This window comes from Mastigoproctus giganteus, chromosome 8, assembly GCF_048544385.1.
Source record: "Mastigoproctus giganteus isolate SK-2022 chromosome 8, ASM4854438v1, whole genome shotgun sequence".
In the NCBI taxonomy this organism is placed as follows: Eukaryota; Metazoa; Arthropoda; class Arachnida; order Uropygi; family Thelyphonidae; genus Mastigoproctus; species Mastigoproctus giganteus.
Window position 1 is genome coordinate 114,766,304 of NC_143582.1, and position 16,022 is coordinate 114,782,325.

At 35.1% G+C, this 16,022-nt stretch overlaps 1 protein-coding gene across 1 annotated transcript in view; it reads right to left on the reverse strand.

The window, feature by feature from the left end:
• Epg5 (ectopic P-granules autophagy protein 5) overlaps positions 1–16,022 on the reverse strand; it is a 1,526,775-nt gene that overhangs the window by 1,312,341 nt on the left and 198,412 nt on the right. Inside the window, exon 8 of the mRNA XM_090380318.1 lies at positions 9,875–9,989. Within this exon, the coding sequence (XP_090236444.1) occupies positions 9,875–9,989 (115 nt within the window). The remainder of the gene's footprint in view (positions 1–9,874; positions 9,990–16,022) is intronic.

Consider the following 16,022-nt stretch of genomic DNA (forward strand, 5'->3'; position numbering starts at 1 on the left):
GAAATTTGCTTAAAAATTACTGTTTTGCCTTTTTTTTTTATTTTTTTCAGTCAATCTTACTGTTAATGCTTGTAAAATATAGCATAGAAAAACGTGCACTTTTATTTGTTTTATTTTTAATAATTGTTCATTTGCCGTTCCTTTTCTTTCGTGAAATTTCCTTTAAAATTATCCCCCCCCCCCTTTTTTTTCTTCTTTTCAGCTCTATCTGACTTATTCAAATGTCATGTGACATTTTGTGATCCCCGAAAAACATTTATTTTTGTAACTTGCATTTTTAAATTTATTAATTTATCCTTTGTTTTTAGCCGCCATATTTGTTGCTGTGCCACGTGCCATCGGCAGGTCACTTGACATCCGCCAGGTGAGAAGGAGGGGGAACGCAGTGAGTGGGCGGAGTCAAACCTGTCAATCACTGTTTTTTCCCTCTTCTTCTCGCCGCCATTTTCAAGGGTGCACCATAAACTAAATCTTTACTGATGTTAGATATGTTCTTTTACATATATTTAATTAATAAAATTAATTTTATATTAATTACATTATTTATAAAACTTTTGTCATTCTCTTTCTGCACTAAATCTGCAATACTGTAAAAATGTTAAGAATGTAAATTTATTTGAAAATTGTTAAGAATGCAAATTTTACTCGAAAAACTGTTTATAATATAAATTCAAATATGTCCTACATTCCCCTTAGTTTAGTCCTGTATAGTCTGATGATGGAATACAGCAACAATCCTGAAATGTCACCTTTGTAGTAAGTTTAAGAATTAGGATAGAGCAAAATTAATTTATGTAAAAAACTCAATTTCATTATTCACATGGTAAAAGGATAGTACCTTTCAAATATTAACCTTGTTATTACCAAACTAATCTAGTGTTAAAAGAATTCTAATTGAAAGTTAGCTGAAATATAATTCAGCTATCTTTGAAGTAATAATATGAGTTAGTAAACAAGATTTATAAACCAATCTCTCATTTCTAATTTGGTGCTGTTTCTTTAGATATTTGAAAGCTATGGACAAAATGGAGATTTCTGGAAATACCATGACCATTCCAAATGATTATGAGAGACAAGTAATTTTAAATCGCATTATAAATAAGTTATTAATTTACACTGTTGTACATTGAGAAACACCTCAATGATTGTGCTGTGCAATTGCAATTGGAGCATTCTGGTCTGTTGCCAAAGCTATTGGCCACAACTTTTGCCATCTCTTCTCCCACCTCTGTCCAAACCAGATGGGTTCTGTTGTCACTTCAGCCAAGGATAAAGCTGACCTGCTAGCATCCCATTTTTCTTCCAACTCATGTATTAATGATCTTGGTAAAACACCTCAATGCCTCCTGTGGTTTTCCATCAAAAGGATATCAGAAAGATTTTGACGAATCTTGATGCTAAGAAAGCTCCAGATCCCGATGGTATTTCTCCACTTGTTCTCAAAACCTGTGCTCCTGAACTTACTCCTATTTTTTGCCACCTTTTTTCACTTTCTTATTCCAAAGGTGTTTTTCCTTCTGCTTGGAAATTTGCTCATATTCAGCCAGTTCCTAAAAAGGGTGACAAATCCCTCCCATCCAATTATTGTCCCATTGCAATTACTTCTACTCTTTCTAAAATAATGGAGAAATCAATTAACCGCCAACTATTAAACTACCTGGAAACCTTCCGTCTGATCAACAATCACCAGTATGGATTCCATCAGTGTTGATCCACTGGTGAAATTCTGGCTTATGTTACCCATTTATGGACTAATTCACTGGAAAGGTTCAGTGAAACACAAGTAGCTGCTCTTGACATCTCAAAGGCGTCTTTAATGTCTCAGTAATTTTTTCAAGGCGCACCCAGACCAAAAGAAATACCTAACAGTTTCGTTCAGCAGTTAGGTCCAAACAACTTAATAAGAAATGCTGAAACTGTGAACTACCTCAAGCTAGTATTTCGAGCGGTGTCCGACAGATGTCGAGTATTGCTGTGTTTCCCTCGAAAATTTAAAATATTCCACAGCGCACAGTTTAAGAACCGCTGTTTTATGCAATAAACATTTAATTCCATAACTATTTTCATTATCTTTTACATTATATACAGTTAAAAAGTTATTTAAAAGGTATTTTTAAAATTCTTTATGGATATTCCAGAAGGTCAAGGACCAGTTATAATTTTTATATTGGTTATTATATTTGATTAACGCGTTTCCGTTTTGCGCGATGCGCTCGCGGGACGAATTAATCGCGTTAATCGAGGCCGGCCTGTATTATTTTTGTTTTTATTTAAAAAAATTTTAACAACCTTTAATTAGCTTAGATTCAAATTACTTAATCTATAAATTTATATATCTTAGCAAATATTGTTTATTACAGAAACAGAGAACCTTGTCGTTTTTTGCCTTCAGTCTGGGTAGTTGGCCCCAATGAGGTCACCCAGATTGTGGGTAGACAGCGGTAAGTTTTATGTATATATATATATAAATTTTTTTCATATACACACATATATATATTTATATATATATACGCATATATATATATATTTATATATATATGCGTATATAAATATATATATATATATGCATATATATATAAATATATATATATACATATATGTATATATATAGAAAATTATTTTTAATGTTATGTGTAAATCTTTAATTTAACTTATGCTAATAATGAAAATACCGTGTACCCTGGGAGCGATGTATGTTGAATAAAGGGGGAAGAACGGAAAAGAAAAGTGTAACGTTATAAACAAAGTGCGAATTTTGAAAAAATGCAAAATTTGAAAAGAACGACCAAGGTAGAAATAGCAGATTTTTGAAAAGAACGACCAAAGTAGAAATAGCATTGCAGTATCTTTCATAATTTCTGTGTCTTCTTATATATGTGTGTGTGTGTGTGTGTATATGTATATATATAGATATATAGATATGTGTACATATATATACAGGGTGATTCACTACCAGTGCGACAAACTTGCAGGAGGTGTAGGGGGCACAAAGACGAATCGGAATCAAATAGCATTGCAGGGTCCGAAATGCCTTCGTCATGCGGTAGAGGACGTTGAACGGGAGGTCGCGTGAACAGCGATCCTGCTGGAAGTCAGCATTTGCGAACCGTTTCTATTGAAGAAACCAAGTAGCAAAAGTCCTCTGGAGTGGATAATTCGCAGGTTCCAATGACTGGATGCGTTGCAGATGGTATGAACTCATTTGGTTTGTTTATAGTATCGTCCATTCAGTGGATTGGGAAATACCCAATCGTTGGCCTATCGCTCGAGTACTCGTACTCGGATTGCCTTCTTCAAGACGTAGGACATTCTCCTCATTGTCTGGCGTCCTCGTCGTTTGCTCTCGATTCATGGTACCTCTTGTGAAACAACCAGTCTCACGTAACCTTCTGTGCACACGTGCGAAAATCGTATGATGAGGAGCACGCCTGCGTGGGAAACGTTCCTGGTACAAGCGCAGAGCGGCGCGCCCATTACAGTCTGCAGCTCCATACGCGAGGTGCATTTCGGCCAGTTCAACGTTTGAATACTCGTCCATCCTACTGCCTCGGGAACCGGTTCGCAAATGCTGACTTCCAGTGGGATCACTGTTCATGCGACCTCCCGTTCAACGTCCTCTACCGCATGACAAAGGCATTTCGGACCCTGCAATGCTATGTGATTCCGATTCATATTTGTGCCCGCTACACCTCCTGCAAGTTTGTCGCACTGGTAGTGAATCACCCTGTATATGTGTGTGTGTGTGTGTGTGTGTGTGTGTGTGTGTGTGTGTGTGTGTGTGTGTGTGTGTGTATAAGATAAAATAAAAATATATAAAAATAAAATAAAAAAATAAAAAATAAAAATATAGATGGAGAAGTTATTAAACACAAAATGCCGAGCCTAGTTGAAGAAAAAAAAAGAAAAAGAATGTTAAGATCCTATAAAAAAAAAAAATAAAAAAATAAAAAAAATAAATTAAAAAAAATAATAATAATAATAAAGTAGAATTAAATCCGAATTAATGCCGAATTAACAGGCCAATTATATGTACAAAAGCTGAAAGAAAAAGAGGGGAGGGTGATGGAGATAAAAATTATAAAATAAAAATTAAAATTATAAAATAAAAATTAAAAATTGGTACATAGATCAGGTATTTCATCAGGGAGCTACACCTGATCATGTACCAAACACTGTGTTTCTATGCAAACTCATGCTGATGGAGAAGCTGAAGAAATGTAAAGGAAAAGGAAAAAAAATAAAATAAAAAAATAAATAAATAAAAAATAAAAAATAATTTTTAAAAATTTTTTTTTTTTTTTTTTTTTTTTTTATATATATATCTCCAGAAACAAGAGTGAGGTAGCCCCAACACAGTGTATTTAGATTAATAAATTAAGTAACGTAGTGTATTTGGAAATAAATTGAATAACGCAACCGCAGTGTATTTAGAAAACTGAGTAACGCAGTGTATTTGGAAATAAATTGAGTCGATAGTATGTAAGAACGCCAGTTTAAATCGAAAGTATGTAATAAATAAATAAATAACAAGGTAGCGGTATAGAAAAAGGAAGCAATGCAAGGTAGGGGAGGGAAAAGAAGTTAAAAATACAGAGGCGAAGATAGTGAGAAAGAGGAAAGTGAAAATGTCCGAATCACCCTCGTATTACACTAATAGTTCAACGGACGGAAAAACGAAGAGTAGAAAGTAGAAAGATGTAAAGAGAAGGAAAAGAGTTTAAAGGATACTAGGCAAGCTGGGGGTGTAAGTACCCAACCTCATAGAGAGGGCCTTGGCTGTGAGAGTGTTAGTAGAAGTGGAAATTAATACCGCTAGCTTGTATTGTATATTTTACGAAATAAAATAAAATAAAAATATGAAAAGGAGGAAAATTAAATACCTACGATAATTGGCAGAAACAAGTTGAGTGAAATATAATTAAGAAATGACAATAAAATATGCGATCATGATTAATAAGGTACAATTATGCGAATATGATTAATAAGAATGGAATGCAAACAGAGGGAAAACTATGACAACGATGGTGGAGTTGCTCAGAAGAGAAGAACTATGGGAGCCCTCTGTGGTCAAAATAAAATAGAGAAAATAAGATTGGACATAAATAATTATTGATATTAAATTACGAAAATGAAAAGAAAACTTAGGAAGTGAAAGAACACGAACATCGTTCTAATAGAAGTTATAATAGAAGTCATTATGTGTGATCAATTTCCAAGTGGTGGAAATACCACCATTCAAATGTACAACTATACAACTATACAAGTATCGAATTAACCCTAATCAAGGTGGAACATGGTGAAACCGAATTTTTCTTTAATGTAATCAGAGAGAACTTTTATAATAAAATTTAAGAAATTAATAGGAATGTCATTATTGCGAAGTTTGGTATAAAGATCATTTAAAGCACCAGCGAAAAGTGATTGATTGCTACTAATATTAGCTAAACGGATAATTTGTGTGCAGATAATATTTTTATGAACCTTAATCGAAATGTTCGAGTTCCAATTTGTTAAATAGATAATATTAAAATTAAATTCGCTTCTTTTGTCAAATAGTTCCAAATTATGACGAAGAGGAGGACTATTTAAAGTAATACTTAAATCCAAAAAATTTGCATGTTGGTTGCCAAAGTTTTCTTTATTGAGAGTGAGTTCAGTTGGATATATGGATTTAGCAATATTTTCAAAATGAATGTTGAGAATAAGAATGTCATCAACATAGCGGAATGCATAAAAATTAAGGTTCGGGTTGTTATCAATAAATAGATGTTCGTAATAATGGAGAAATAGATTAGATACTATGCTAGAAATTTGTGAACCCATGGGAACTCCTATGGATTGTTTATAAGCATATCTACCATCATAGATATAATTGTTTAGGATACAGAGGTTGATGTAGTTATTCCAAGTAACCTCATCTGTTGATATAACGTTTTTGTATTTGAGGAACAATTGATGAAGTACATTAACAATCAGGTGATGCGGTAAGGAGGTAAATAAGTTGGTGAAGTCATATGTTTCAATACTAAATATGCTGGAATATGTATTGGAATTAAAAATTTTAATGATACTGTGGTTGTTGTTAATGATCCAAGTGGTAGGGATATTAATAAGTATAGTATTTAACAATTTGAAAAATTGTTTACCTGGATGATAACAGCCACTTTTTTTTGGCACTAGTGATGAATCTGAAGCCAACTGGATGTTTATGGAATTTGGCTATCATATACAAGAAAGGCAAAGTAGAATTGCGAATTTTGGTAGGCAATTTTTTATGCAAAGCTATGATTTTTTTGATGATGGTATTAATACCGAGATTACAGCGTAAAAAGGTGGAACTACTTTCTACTTCCTTTTTGAGGGTGGTGTAATAAAATTGCTTGCAGAAGATAGCAAAGTTATTAGAAGCCTTATCTACCGGAGTGATGATAAATTTTTGTTGTAAATCTGAGATGGCTTTTTTCAGGTTAAAATAATTGGTATGCGAATTATTGTAAAGGTAGTAAGTTTTAGAAATAATTTTTTTAATGTCTTGAAATGTGACATTTATCCAATTATAGAAAGCTTCGTGGGGTATTGTATATTTATATGCTAACTTGTTGCAAAAATTCAAGATATTCAGATAAATATCTTTATATATATTATTGAGGTTGGCCTTATGGACTGGTCTGAATTTAAAACCTTTTTCCATAGCGGACTTTAGTGGAATGTTGTTAATAATGTCCAGGTTACCAGTAATAATATGTTTATGATGTTGATCAACATAAGGAGCATATATGGGATCATCACAGTGACATGGAAGATCTAAAGCTTGTAAGTTGCCTAAATTAGTAGCTAGAGTTTTATAATTACAGATTTTAAGTCCAATAGGAGATTCATAGTTGAAGCAGTGATGGATATTGAACTTGAAATGATTATAAAATGGGAGAAAATTATTACGATTATTAAGTAAATAATGCCAAGGAATTTTATCGAACCAACTATGAGTAAATTTAATAGTACAGTATTCATTACTGTATGTAGTAATGCGACCTAGTCTAAAGAGAGAGATGTCTAAAATAATATGCTTAAGTTGAATATTTTTACATTTAAAATTGCTAATAAATAAAGTTAAGGCTTTAAGTATAGAGTTTTTGATAATAAAGAGAAAAAGAGAAATGTTGTGTACATCAAGAATGGTATTGTCCCAGGAGTTAATAATATTACGAAAATTGTGCCGAATATGCCTATGATGACGATTCGATTTATTTCCACGTTTGTATCTACGCTTATTGTTATTGAAGAAATGACTAAGATGGAATAAATTGTAAATGCAGTGGCTGGTGTTTAAACAACCATTGCTTAAAAGAGTTTTGTTAAAAAATCTATTGTTTAGGCCGTAGGGATATAAAGATTTATAAGTGCACATAAATAGATTCTCATAATAATCACGAAGAACGTTGTCATTGATAATGGCAAGTATTTTAATTTTAACGTTGTTGAAGCCATGGTGGTGAAAATGGAAAAGTTCTATTTCAGTATCTAAAATGTTATCAAGTAAAAGATTTTTACTTTTGGATCTGTGCCCATTGATTCTGATATTAAGAGAATTTGTGGTTTGGCCTACGTATTTAACATTGCAAATATTGCATGTGAGCAAATATATGACATTTTTAGTTTTACAAAAAGGAGGATAAGTACAGTTAGATTTGGATTCGGAGTTATCCATCATGGGACAAGTGAGACATCGTTTATCTAAACATTTTTGAAAAAATAAATTTTGGTTTAAAATATGTGTAATGTACTCAGGTTGGTTAGGGTTAAGGGAACGATTCTCCTGTTTAATATTTAACACTACATCCTCAGGAGTGGGATGTAGTGCAACACGTTTTCTAGCTGAACTAGGGGCAACACAGTGCTGACTCGCCGTATTGTTTAAAGAGACGTAGTGCATGACAAGTGGGGTAAAAATTAAATAGGGCAAATTGTGTTAGCAACGAATCCATCTAAAGGGAAGGAGTGGGGGTTGCATTTAAAAGTATTTAAAAGTAGCCACGCGCAAAGCTGCAGATAGCTTAATAAAATAAAATAAAAAATAAAATATATTTTATTTTTTCAAAATTTATTTTTAATTTCTACCACGTGGCTACTTACACGTGTTTTTTGACATACAGAACATGTCAGAAACAGAAGTAAGAGTATTGCTGTTCTTTTTCATAATTTGGGTGGATGACCTCTGAAGAAGACACATAAATTATGAAAGATACTGCAATGCTATTTCTACCTTGGTCGTTCTTTTCAAAATTTGCATTTCGTTTTTTCAAAATTCGCACTTTGTTTCTTCTTGTTTATAACGTTACTCTTTTATTTTCCTCTCTTCCCCCTTTATTCAACATATATCGCTCTCAGGGTACACCGTATTTTCTTTATTAGCATTAGTTAAATAATAGATATATACCTACTACATTCTACACATAAAAAATAATATAATTTTATATATACATTATGGTTGTAGGGTACCTTTGCTCTTGCAGTCTCCGTGATCCATAATTCATATTATCGCTATTCAAATTCATATCCTATTTCTCTACTAAATTTTAATTTTATTATTCGTAATTATTATATATATATATATATATATATATATACACACACACACATAAATTAGAATAAGGCTCAAAATAAAAATAAAATAATGCCAGCAGTACAGCAAGGCAAGAGCGAAAAGACAAAATTAAACCTAAATTCAAATCAAGCAGGGAGGGAAGAGAGGGGTAACAAGAGTAAAAATATTGCAGCAGAAACTCTAAATTAATTTAGAAAATCTAAATGTACGAATAATAATTCTTTGAAATTTAAAAGCCAATTAAATAGAAATTTAATGGTGCACCCCTCTGACGGGCACCAGGTCCAAATTTATGTGAAAATCACCAAACAGAGATTTAAACCACTAGAATAAAACAAAACAAAAATAGACAAAAATAGACTGACCATTATGCCCCATCTCGACAGAGAACCACAAGGCCAATAATGGTCAGGGAATCGCTGAATTTCGAACGCTAAACAAATCGGTGCAAAGGAGAATCGATCGTAAGATCAGTCCACCACACCGATCCCCAGATCGAACCACCAATGCAGGGAATTGAACAGCGGTGGTCCTGATGCAGCAAAAATCAAAAATAGAACAGACATGAGCACTCCAGTGCAAAGCCACACTACTGACAAAAGTAAACTTAACCCGTTTATATAAACGAATAATGAACTATATACACACATATATATATAGAATCAAATTACTAAAGCGTAGAACTGTGATGTTATATTTACTAATGCTATAATTACTAAAGCATAGAACAGGGATATTATATGATAATATTAACCAATCGGATTAATGCCATCAGCGATAGAACATTACATCCGTCGTTATGCAGTAAAGAAATAATGTTAAAATGTAGAGGCCGTCCTGTCGTTTAAAAACCCGAAGCAATCCATGAACTAACCGGACCCTCGGCAACAATGGTTGCCGAGGGTCCGGTTAGTTCATGGATTGCTTCAGGTTTTTAAACGACAGGACGGCCTCTACATTTTAACATTATTTCTTTACTATATATACACAAAACTTACTTTACTAACCTTACTTTATCCCTTGTGTTTCTTTAAATCCATCTTGGTACTGTCTTCTTGAATTGCTTTAAAATTATACAACATATTTTATATATACATATATATATATATATATATATATATATATTTTTTTTTTTTTTTTTTTTTTTTTCTCCACATACTGGCAATTACAACTATACACAATCTCACTAGCAATAAATGGAAATTTTGTATAGTTTCGGAATTGTGGACCAGGCTCTAACACAAAAAAAGTAGTAATTTATTTCCTTACTTCTTCTCCTTCAGAGTCAACAATAACCCACAAATCTTCTATGGAATCTGTGTTTGCCGAACTTGTTGCATACTTGGTGCTTGATACAAGATGCTTCAGGTAATGTTCACGTTTACTGAAATGAAATGTTTTTCTCAATTCAGATAATATAAAGAAATATAATCATATAATGAAATGAAAAAATAAACACAGAAAAAGCAAACAAGCATTATATGGGGGGAGAAAAGAAACAAATGCATAATAATTTTATGAAATCCAAAAATTTCAGTGACAGAAATATTTAAAACATGTCTTGTTGTTTTTGGTGGTGGTGCTGGTTTTATGGCGCAATAGCTGCTTCTGCTATTTTGTGCCTCTTCAAGTTTTGTAATTTCCAGTTATGTTGTTACTGATGTTGGCATATTAGATACGGCCAGTAAGATTTATTTGACTGAGGTATATAAAGAGCTCGTTTACATCAGATTTTTCTCCCAAAATGAGTTCAGGTCTTAATGGTTCATTTGCATGCGATTTGAAAGCTGAAGGGTGGACAATCTGATAATGTGGGCATTCTACGATGTGTTTCACTGTTATTATGGTCTGAAACTGATGGCATTGTGGAGGATCGTCTTTTATCAGGAAGAAAAAAGTGTGTTAAATATGTATGGCCAATGAGAAGCTCGGCGAGGATCTCTTCATGTCTGTTCGACCGAAAACTTGACCAGGATTTCGGCTGCTGTTTGATTTGGTATAGATTGTTGTTTTCTTGAGATTTCCAGGTCTGTGTCCATATATTTTCAGAGACTTTTCGAATGACATTTTTAAAGTCATTATGTGGAATTTTATGCAGGTGACAATTCTCATTTGTTGGGTGTTTTGCAGCTTCATCCGCACATTCATTACCCAGTATTCCAAAACGTGTCTGGGCAGAATTGCAGAATTCTGCAATTCTGCCCAGACACGATAGAAGGGAGTATATGATGAGAGCCTTGTCAATCAATTCAGCCCTGGAAAGATTGTGCAAGGCTCATAGGGTAGAATTTTTTTCAGCCTGGTCTGTACTTGTTAACAGGAGAGACTGCTTCCACAGGGATGGGATACACTTAAATAAAAAGGGTGCAACAATATTTGCTGATGCTATCGAGGCAGTGTTAGGTGGGTCAGAAAACTGCTAGCCTGGGGGATACAAGGACTAATAGATTAACAGTAACCGCTGGCAAAGGTGAAAGTGATTCTTGCACTGCTTCTATTGGAATGAGCAGCAGCCTGGAAAACAAGATGCAGGGTGCTTCAGAGACTGCCAGAAGTCATTGCAGTACAAGTAAACACATGTGTTGTGTTAGGGTAGCTAAGAATAGGAACAGGTGCATGTATACTTGCATGTACACCAATTCTAGATTTGGTAAATAAATTTCATGAATTTGAGGTATTGCTCAGAACATCAAAGGCAGATATTGTTGGGATATCAGAGACATGGTGTCACACAGATATAAGGAAGGCAGAACTGGAATTTGGGGAGTACAATGTGTACAGGAAGGATAGACAAAATAAGGGAGGAGGAGGGGTTATAACTATACTATTAGTTAAGAAACACATAAAATCCAAAGAAGTGAAGCCAGTCAACATCGCTGGACAGTGGAAGAAGGCAGGAGAGGTTATACTATTAGTTAAGAAACACATAAAATCCAAAGAAGTCAAGCCAGTCAACATCGCTGGACAGTGCAGTGTCGTGTCAGTTTGGTGTGATATAAGCACTGGGAGATCAAAATTGAAAGTAGGAGTGTGTTATAGGCCTAATCACTCTGATGAGTATAATAAGAAACTGTACAGGGAAATAGAGTGGGCCAGTAAATCACAGAGTCTTATAATGGGGGATTTTCATTTCCCAGATATTGACTGGAATTTGTGTGTTGGTCACTCACACACTAGCAAGGCTTTTGTGGATTTATTGGATGATTGTTTTCTACATCAGCATGTTCAGTAGGCAACTAGAGGGAGTAGTACTCTTGATCTGATTATCAATACTGATTCTTCTTGCTTGCATTAAGAATCTGCAGATAAAGGAACCACAAGGTGGCAGTGATCACAATGTGCTGAAGTGGGATTTACTCAAAGAGGTAACTACCATCAGGGGTAAAGGGAAGGGTTTTTGCTTTCGTAAAGGCAACTACGGTGGTGTGAGACAGTATTTAAATTCTATACGGTGGGACCAACTGATGATGTTACCAACAGCAAATTCAAAATGTGAAACATTCAAAGAATTTATCTTGGAAGCTACTAGGCTTTACATGCCAACTAAGAAATATTGTTCAAGTTTTAGGCCTAAATGGATGTCAGAAGAACTAATGAGACATAAGGCAGAGAATAAAAATGCATGGGATACATATAAATTAATGGGAAGCCTACAATAGATATAAGCTGGTCTGTAACCAAGCCACAAAGAAGATTAGGCAGGCAAAGGCAGATTATGAGAAATCCTTGGCAAAGGATGCAAAGAAAAACAACAAAGAGTTCTTTACCTATGTAAACTCTAGAAGGAAAGGGATGAATCAGATTGGTCCACTGGATATTGATGGTTCAACTGTTGATGATTCTGCTCAGGTGGCTAACAAACTAAATGAGTATTTTGCATCAACATTCACCCATGAGGAGTTATTCTGGGAGGGGAATGCCAGAGGTGAGTTAAACTCTGGCAGTGAGCTAGATGATTTTGTTATTATTTATTATTATTTGGTTTTTAGGAGCATTAGCATCTAAGGCCATATTGCTCCGGAGATATGCTGTGGTCATTCCCTGACCTTTCCGCATCTTCCGTATTTGGTGGTCATGGGCTCAAACCATGGTCTAATCAAGAAGTGTATGCTACACATTGCTGCTCCTGCCCACCTTGCTACGGAGGCACATTTGATTTTGTAATAACTGAGGAAAGAGGAGGAGAAATTGTTGAAGATAAATATAAAAAAGGCACCCGGGGTGGACGGGATCTATCCAATTATATTAAAGGAGGCAGCAAAGAAAGTAAGCAAACCCTTAGCCATAATTATGAGAACTTCTTTGGACTCAGGCGAGGAACCCATGGAATGGAGATGTGCAAATGTGACCCCAATTCACAAAGGACGATCAAAGGGCGACACAAGTAATTATAGACCTGTTAATTTAACTTCTGTTCAGGGAAATTAATGGAGGCACTGGTTAAAGAAGCACTGCAGTATCATCTAGACAAGACTTCAGTTATAGCTCGGATACAGAATGGTTTTGTTAAGGGACAGTTGTTGTTGTTTGTTGTTTGTTAATTTGGTTTTCAGGAGCATTAGCAACTAAGGCCATATTGCTCCGGGATATGCGGTGGTCCTTCCCTAACCTCTCCACATCCTCTGTATTTGGTGGTCACGGGCTCGAACCCCGGTCTAATCAAGAAGCGTGTGCTATGCACTGCTGCTCCTGTCCACCCGGCTACGGAGGCGCCCTTAAAGGGAAAGTCTTATCTGACCAATTTGATTGGATACTATGATGTTATCACAAAGGAATTGGATGAAGGGAATAACTTTGATATCATATATTTGGATCTTAGAAAGTCTTTTGATACTATTGCACATGGAAGACTGCTGCACAAATTGGAGCAGTGTGGCCTTGGAGGCAAATTGCTGCTATGGATAAAGGGATGGTTGAGTGGGAGAAGACAGAGTGGTAATCAATGGGCACTGCTCATCACGGACTAATGTTATTAGTGGAGTCCTTCGGGGTTCAGTGTTGGGTCCATTGTTGTTTTCGGTATATATAAATGATATTGATGATGGTATATCAAGCTTAATGTCCGCGTTTGCAGACAATATGAAGGTTGGCAGGGTTGTTAAGGACACTAATGACAGTACACTGCTGCAAAAGGATCTAGTAAAGTTGAGCAAACGGGCTGAGAGGTGGTAAATAAAGTTTTACATTGACAAATGTAAACTACTACATATGGAAAGCAGTAACCCCAGAGTAACGTATCAACTCTGTGGTACTACACTGACAGACTGTCTGCAAGAGTAGCTCATGGTGTCTTGTCAATGATATACAGGAATTTTTCCAGCAGGGATAAGGAGATGATTATCCCTTTGTATAAGGTAATGGTCAGGCCACACCTTAGGTACTGTATACAGGTCTGGAGACCTCATTTTAAGAAGGACGTAGAGCTGTTGAAATGAGTACACAGAAGGGCAACAAGATTAGTGAACGGAACAAAGGGTTGCTCTTACGAAGAAATGCTTAAATTTTGCAAATTACAGTGTCTGGAGACTAGGCACCAGCGAGGTGATCTGACTGAGGTGTATAAAGCCTTGAATGGTTTGAGCATGCTCAATGTTGATGGGATTCTTCCTCTTGCTCAGAATAATCATTTGAGAGGGCATAAATTCAAACTGAGGAAAGACAGATGTAGGATAGATGTGTGGAAGTTTGCCTTTATCCAACGGGTAGTTGGTTGGTGGAACAGACTTCCATCCTTTGTTGTGGAAGTTGATAGTCTAAATAAATTTAAGGCTGAGCTGGACAGGTATTTGGAATGAACGGAGGTGTGAAATGGGAGCGTTTTTTTTTTTTTTTTTGTTTTTTTTTGGCTGATGCTGCATAAGCTTGCTTTCTTGCATCATATGCCTCTACTAATACTAATATCCAGGAATTCAAGTGAATCTGACACTTTGGTTTTTTGTCCTAAGATGTAACAAGCAGGAAAGAATTTTTCTTAGATACAGATATTTCTCTTAGAATTTTTCTTAGAATGTGATAGATGATTTTGTAGCTATAAAGCATATATTACACTTAATGAGTCTGTGAAAATTATACTTTTTACAAGGGAAGTTTTCACAATGTGATCTAGTGTGAGATTTATTGCAAACAGTTTGGCACTATACCTGCTGCATTCTATTGGAAGAGACTGAGAAATTATGCAATTTGGCCAGACCACTGCAGCACAACATGCGTATCCATATTGGAGCCATCAGTGTACAGATGAGAATAGTCAGAGAATTGCATTACATAAAAGGAATGTAGCCGCTTTATATATTTATTTGAAATATTGTTTCTGTTTCCATTTTGTGAGGTCCATGTCACAGTCAACTGAACTGATTTCCCAAGGTGGAAGAGATGTGGAGGTATCTTGGTAGATTTTATCCATACTTAAGTTTCATTGAGCAATTAATTCTTTTAGTCGGATACCTGAAGGTTTGCACGTACAGCCACACTCCGAACTACGTAAGGGTTGCATTCCGAGGAACTCTACGTAAGTCCATATTTCCCTAAATGCTTAGGCAGCACTCGCAAATTTGACTGAGGCAAAAAAGAAATGTATGACAAACATGTAAACAGAATTATTTATTCAATTTTTTTATCTCATGTGCAGGCAAAATTACAAAAGTGTACAAAATTAGAAAAATTTCCAAAATTATAAAATTATAAAAAGAGAGGAGACAGGCATAACATGAGCAATTACCTTTCAAGCATCATTGCCAGAATTAGCTCTCCAGCTGATAAGCACGCCACTGCAGATGTTGAGGGCTGTGGTGTTTTAGAAGGGATTTTTTTTCCAACACATCACAAAATTTCTCTGCAGCTGCAAAATTGGCACTGGTGATTCTGCAGCTCCAGAGTAATATGCGATTCTACCAGCGACTTCATCACATACTTTAATGTATTAAACCACCGGTTCCTTGCCACGAACTTGGCTAGGGGTTCGCCATACTTATCCTTAATATGTTAATAAATATTTCTTGCTTTTGCTTGAATGGCCATTAGACTCAGGGGCACTTGCTTCTCAATCTGATTTTCCATCCATATATTAATAGCTTTTCCATATTCCATACAGCACCTGAAACACTGTTTTGTGATCACTGTTAAATGTGCTGATCCTTTAATTATACGTGCACTGTTCCTTAAAATACTTTTCACCATTGAAGCAGTGAAACCTAATTCCCTTGTAATAGATGTTAAACTTTGTCCAGTTTCGTACTTCTTAATCATTTTCACCTTCATTTCTAAATTAATTTTGTTTTGTTTCCTGGCACTGCCAGCACTTGCACTTTCCATTGGTCCCTTTCCCTCACCATTGTAATAAGTAAATAGGAATGAAAAGAAGATTCGGAAAATTTATTTATGTTTTTTATATGATTGAAGATTTCAGTGAAGGGGAACT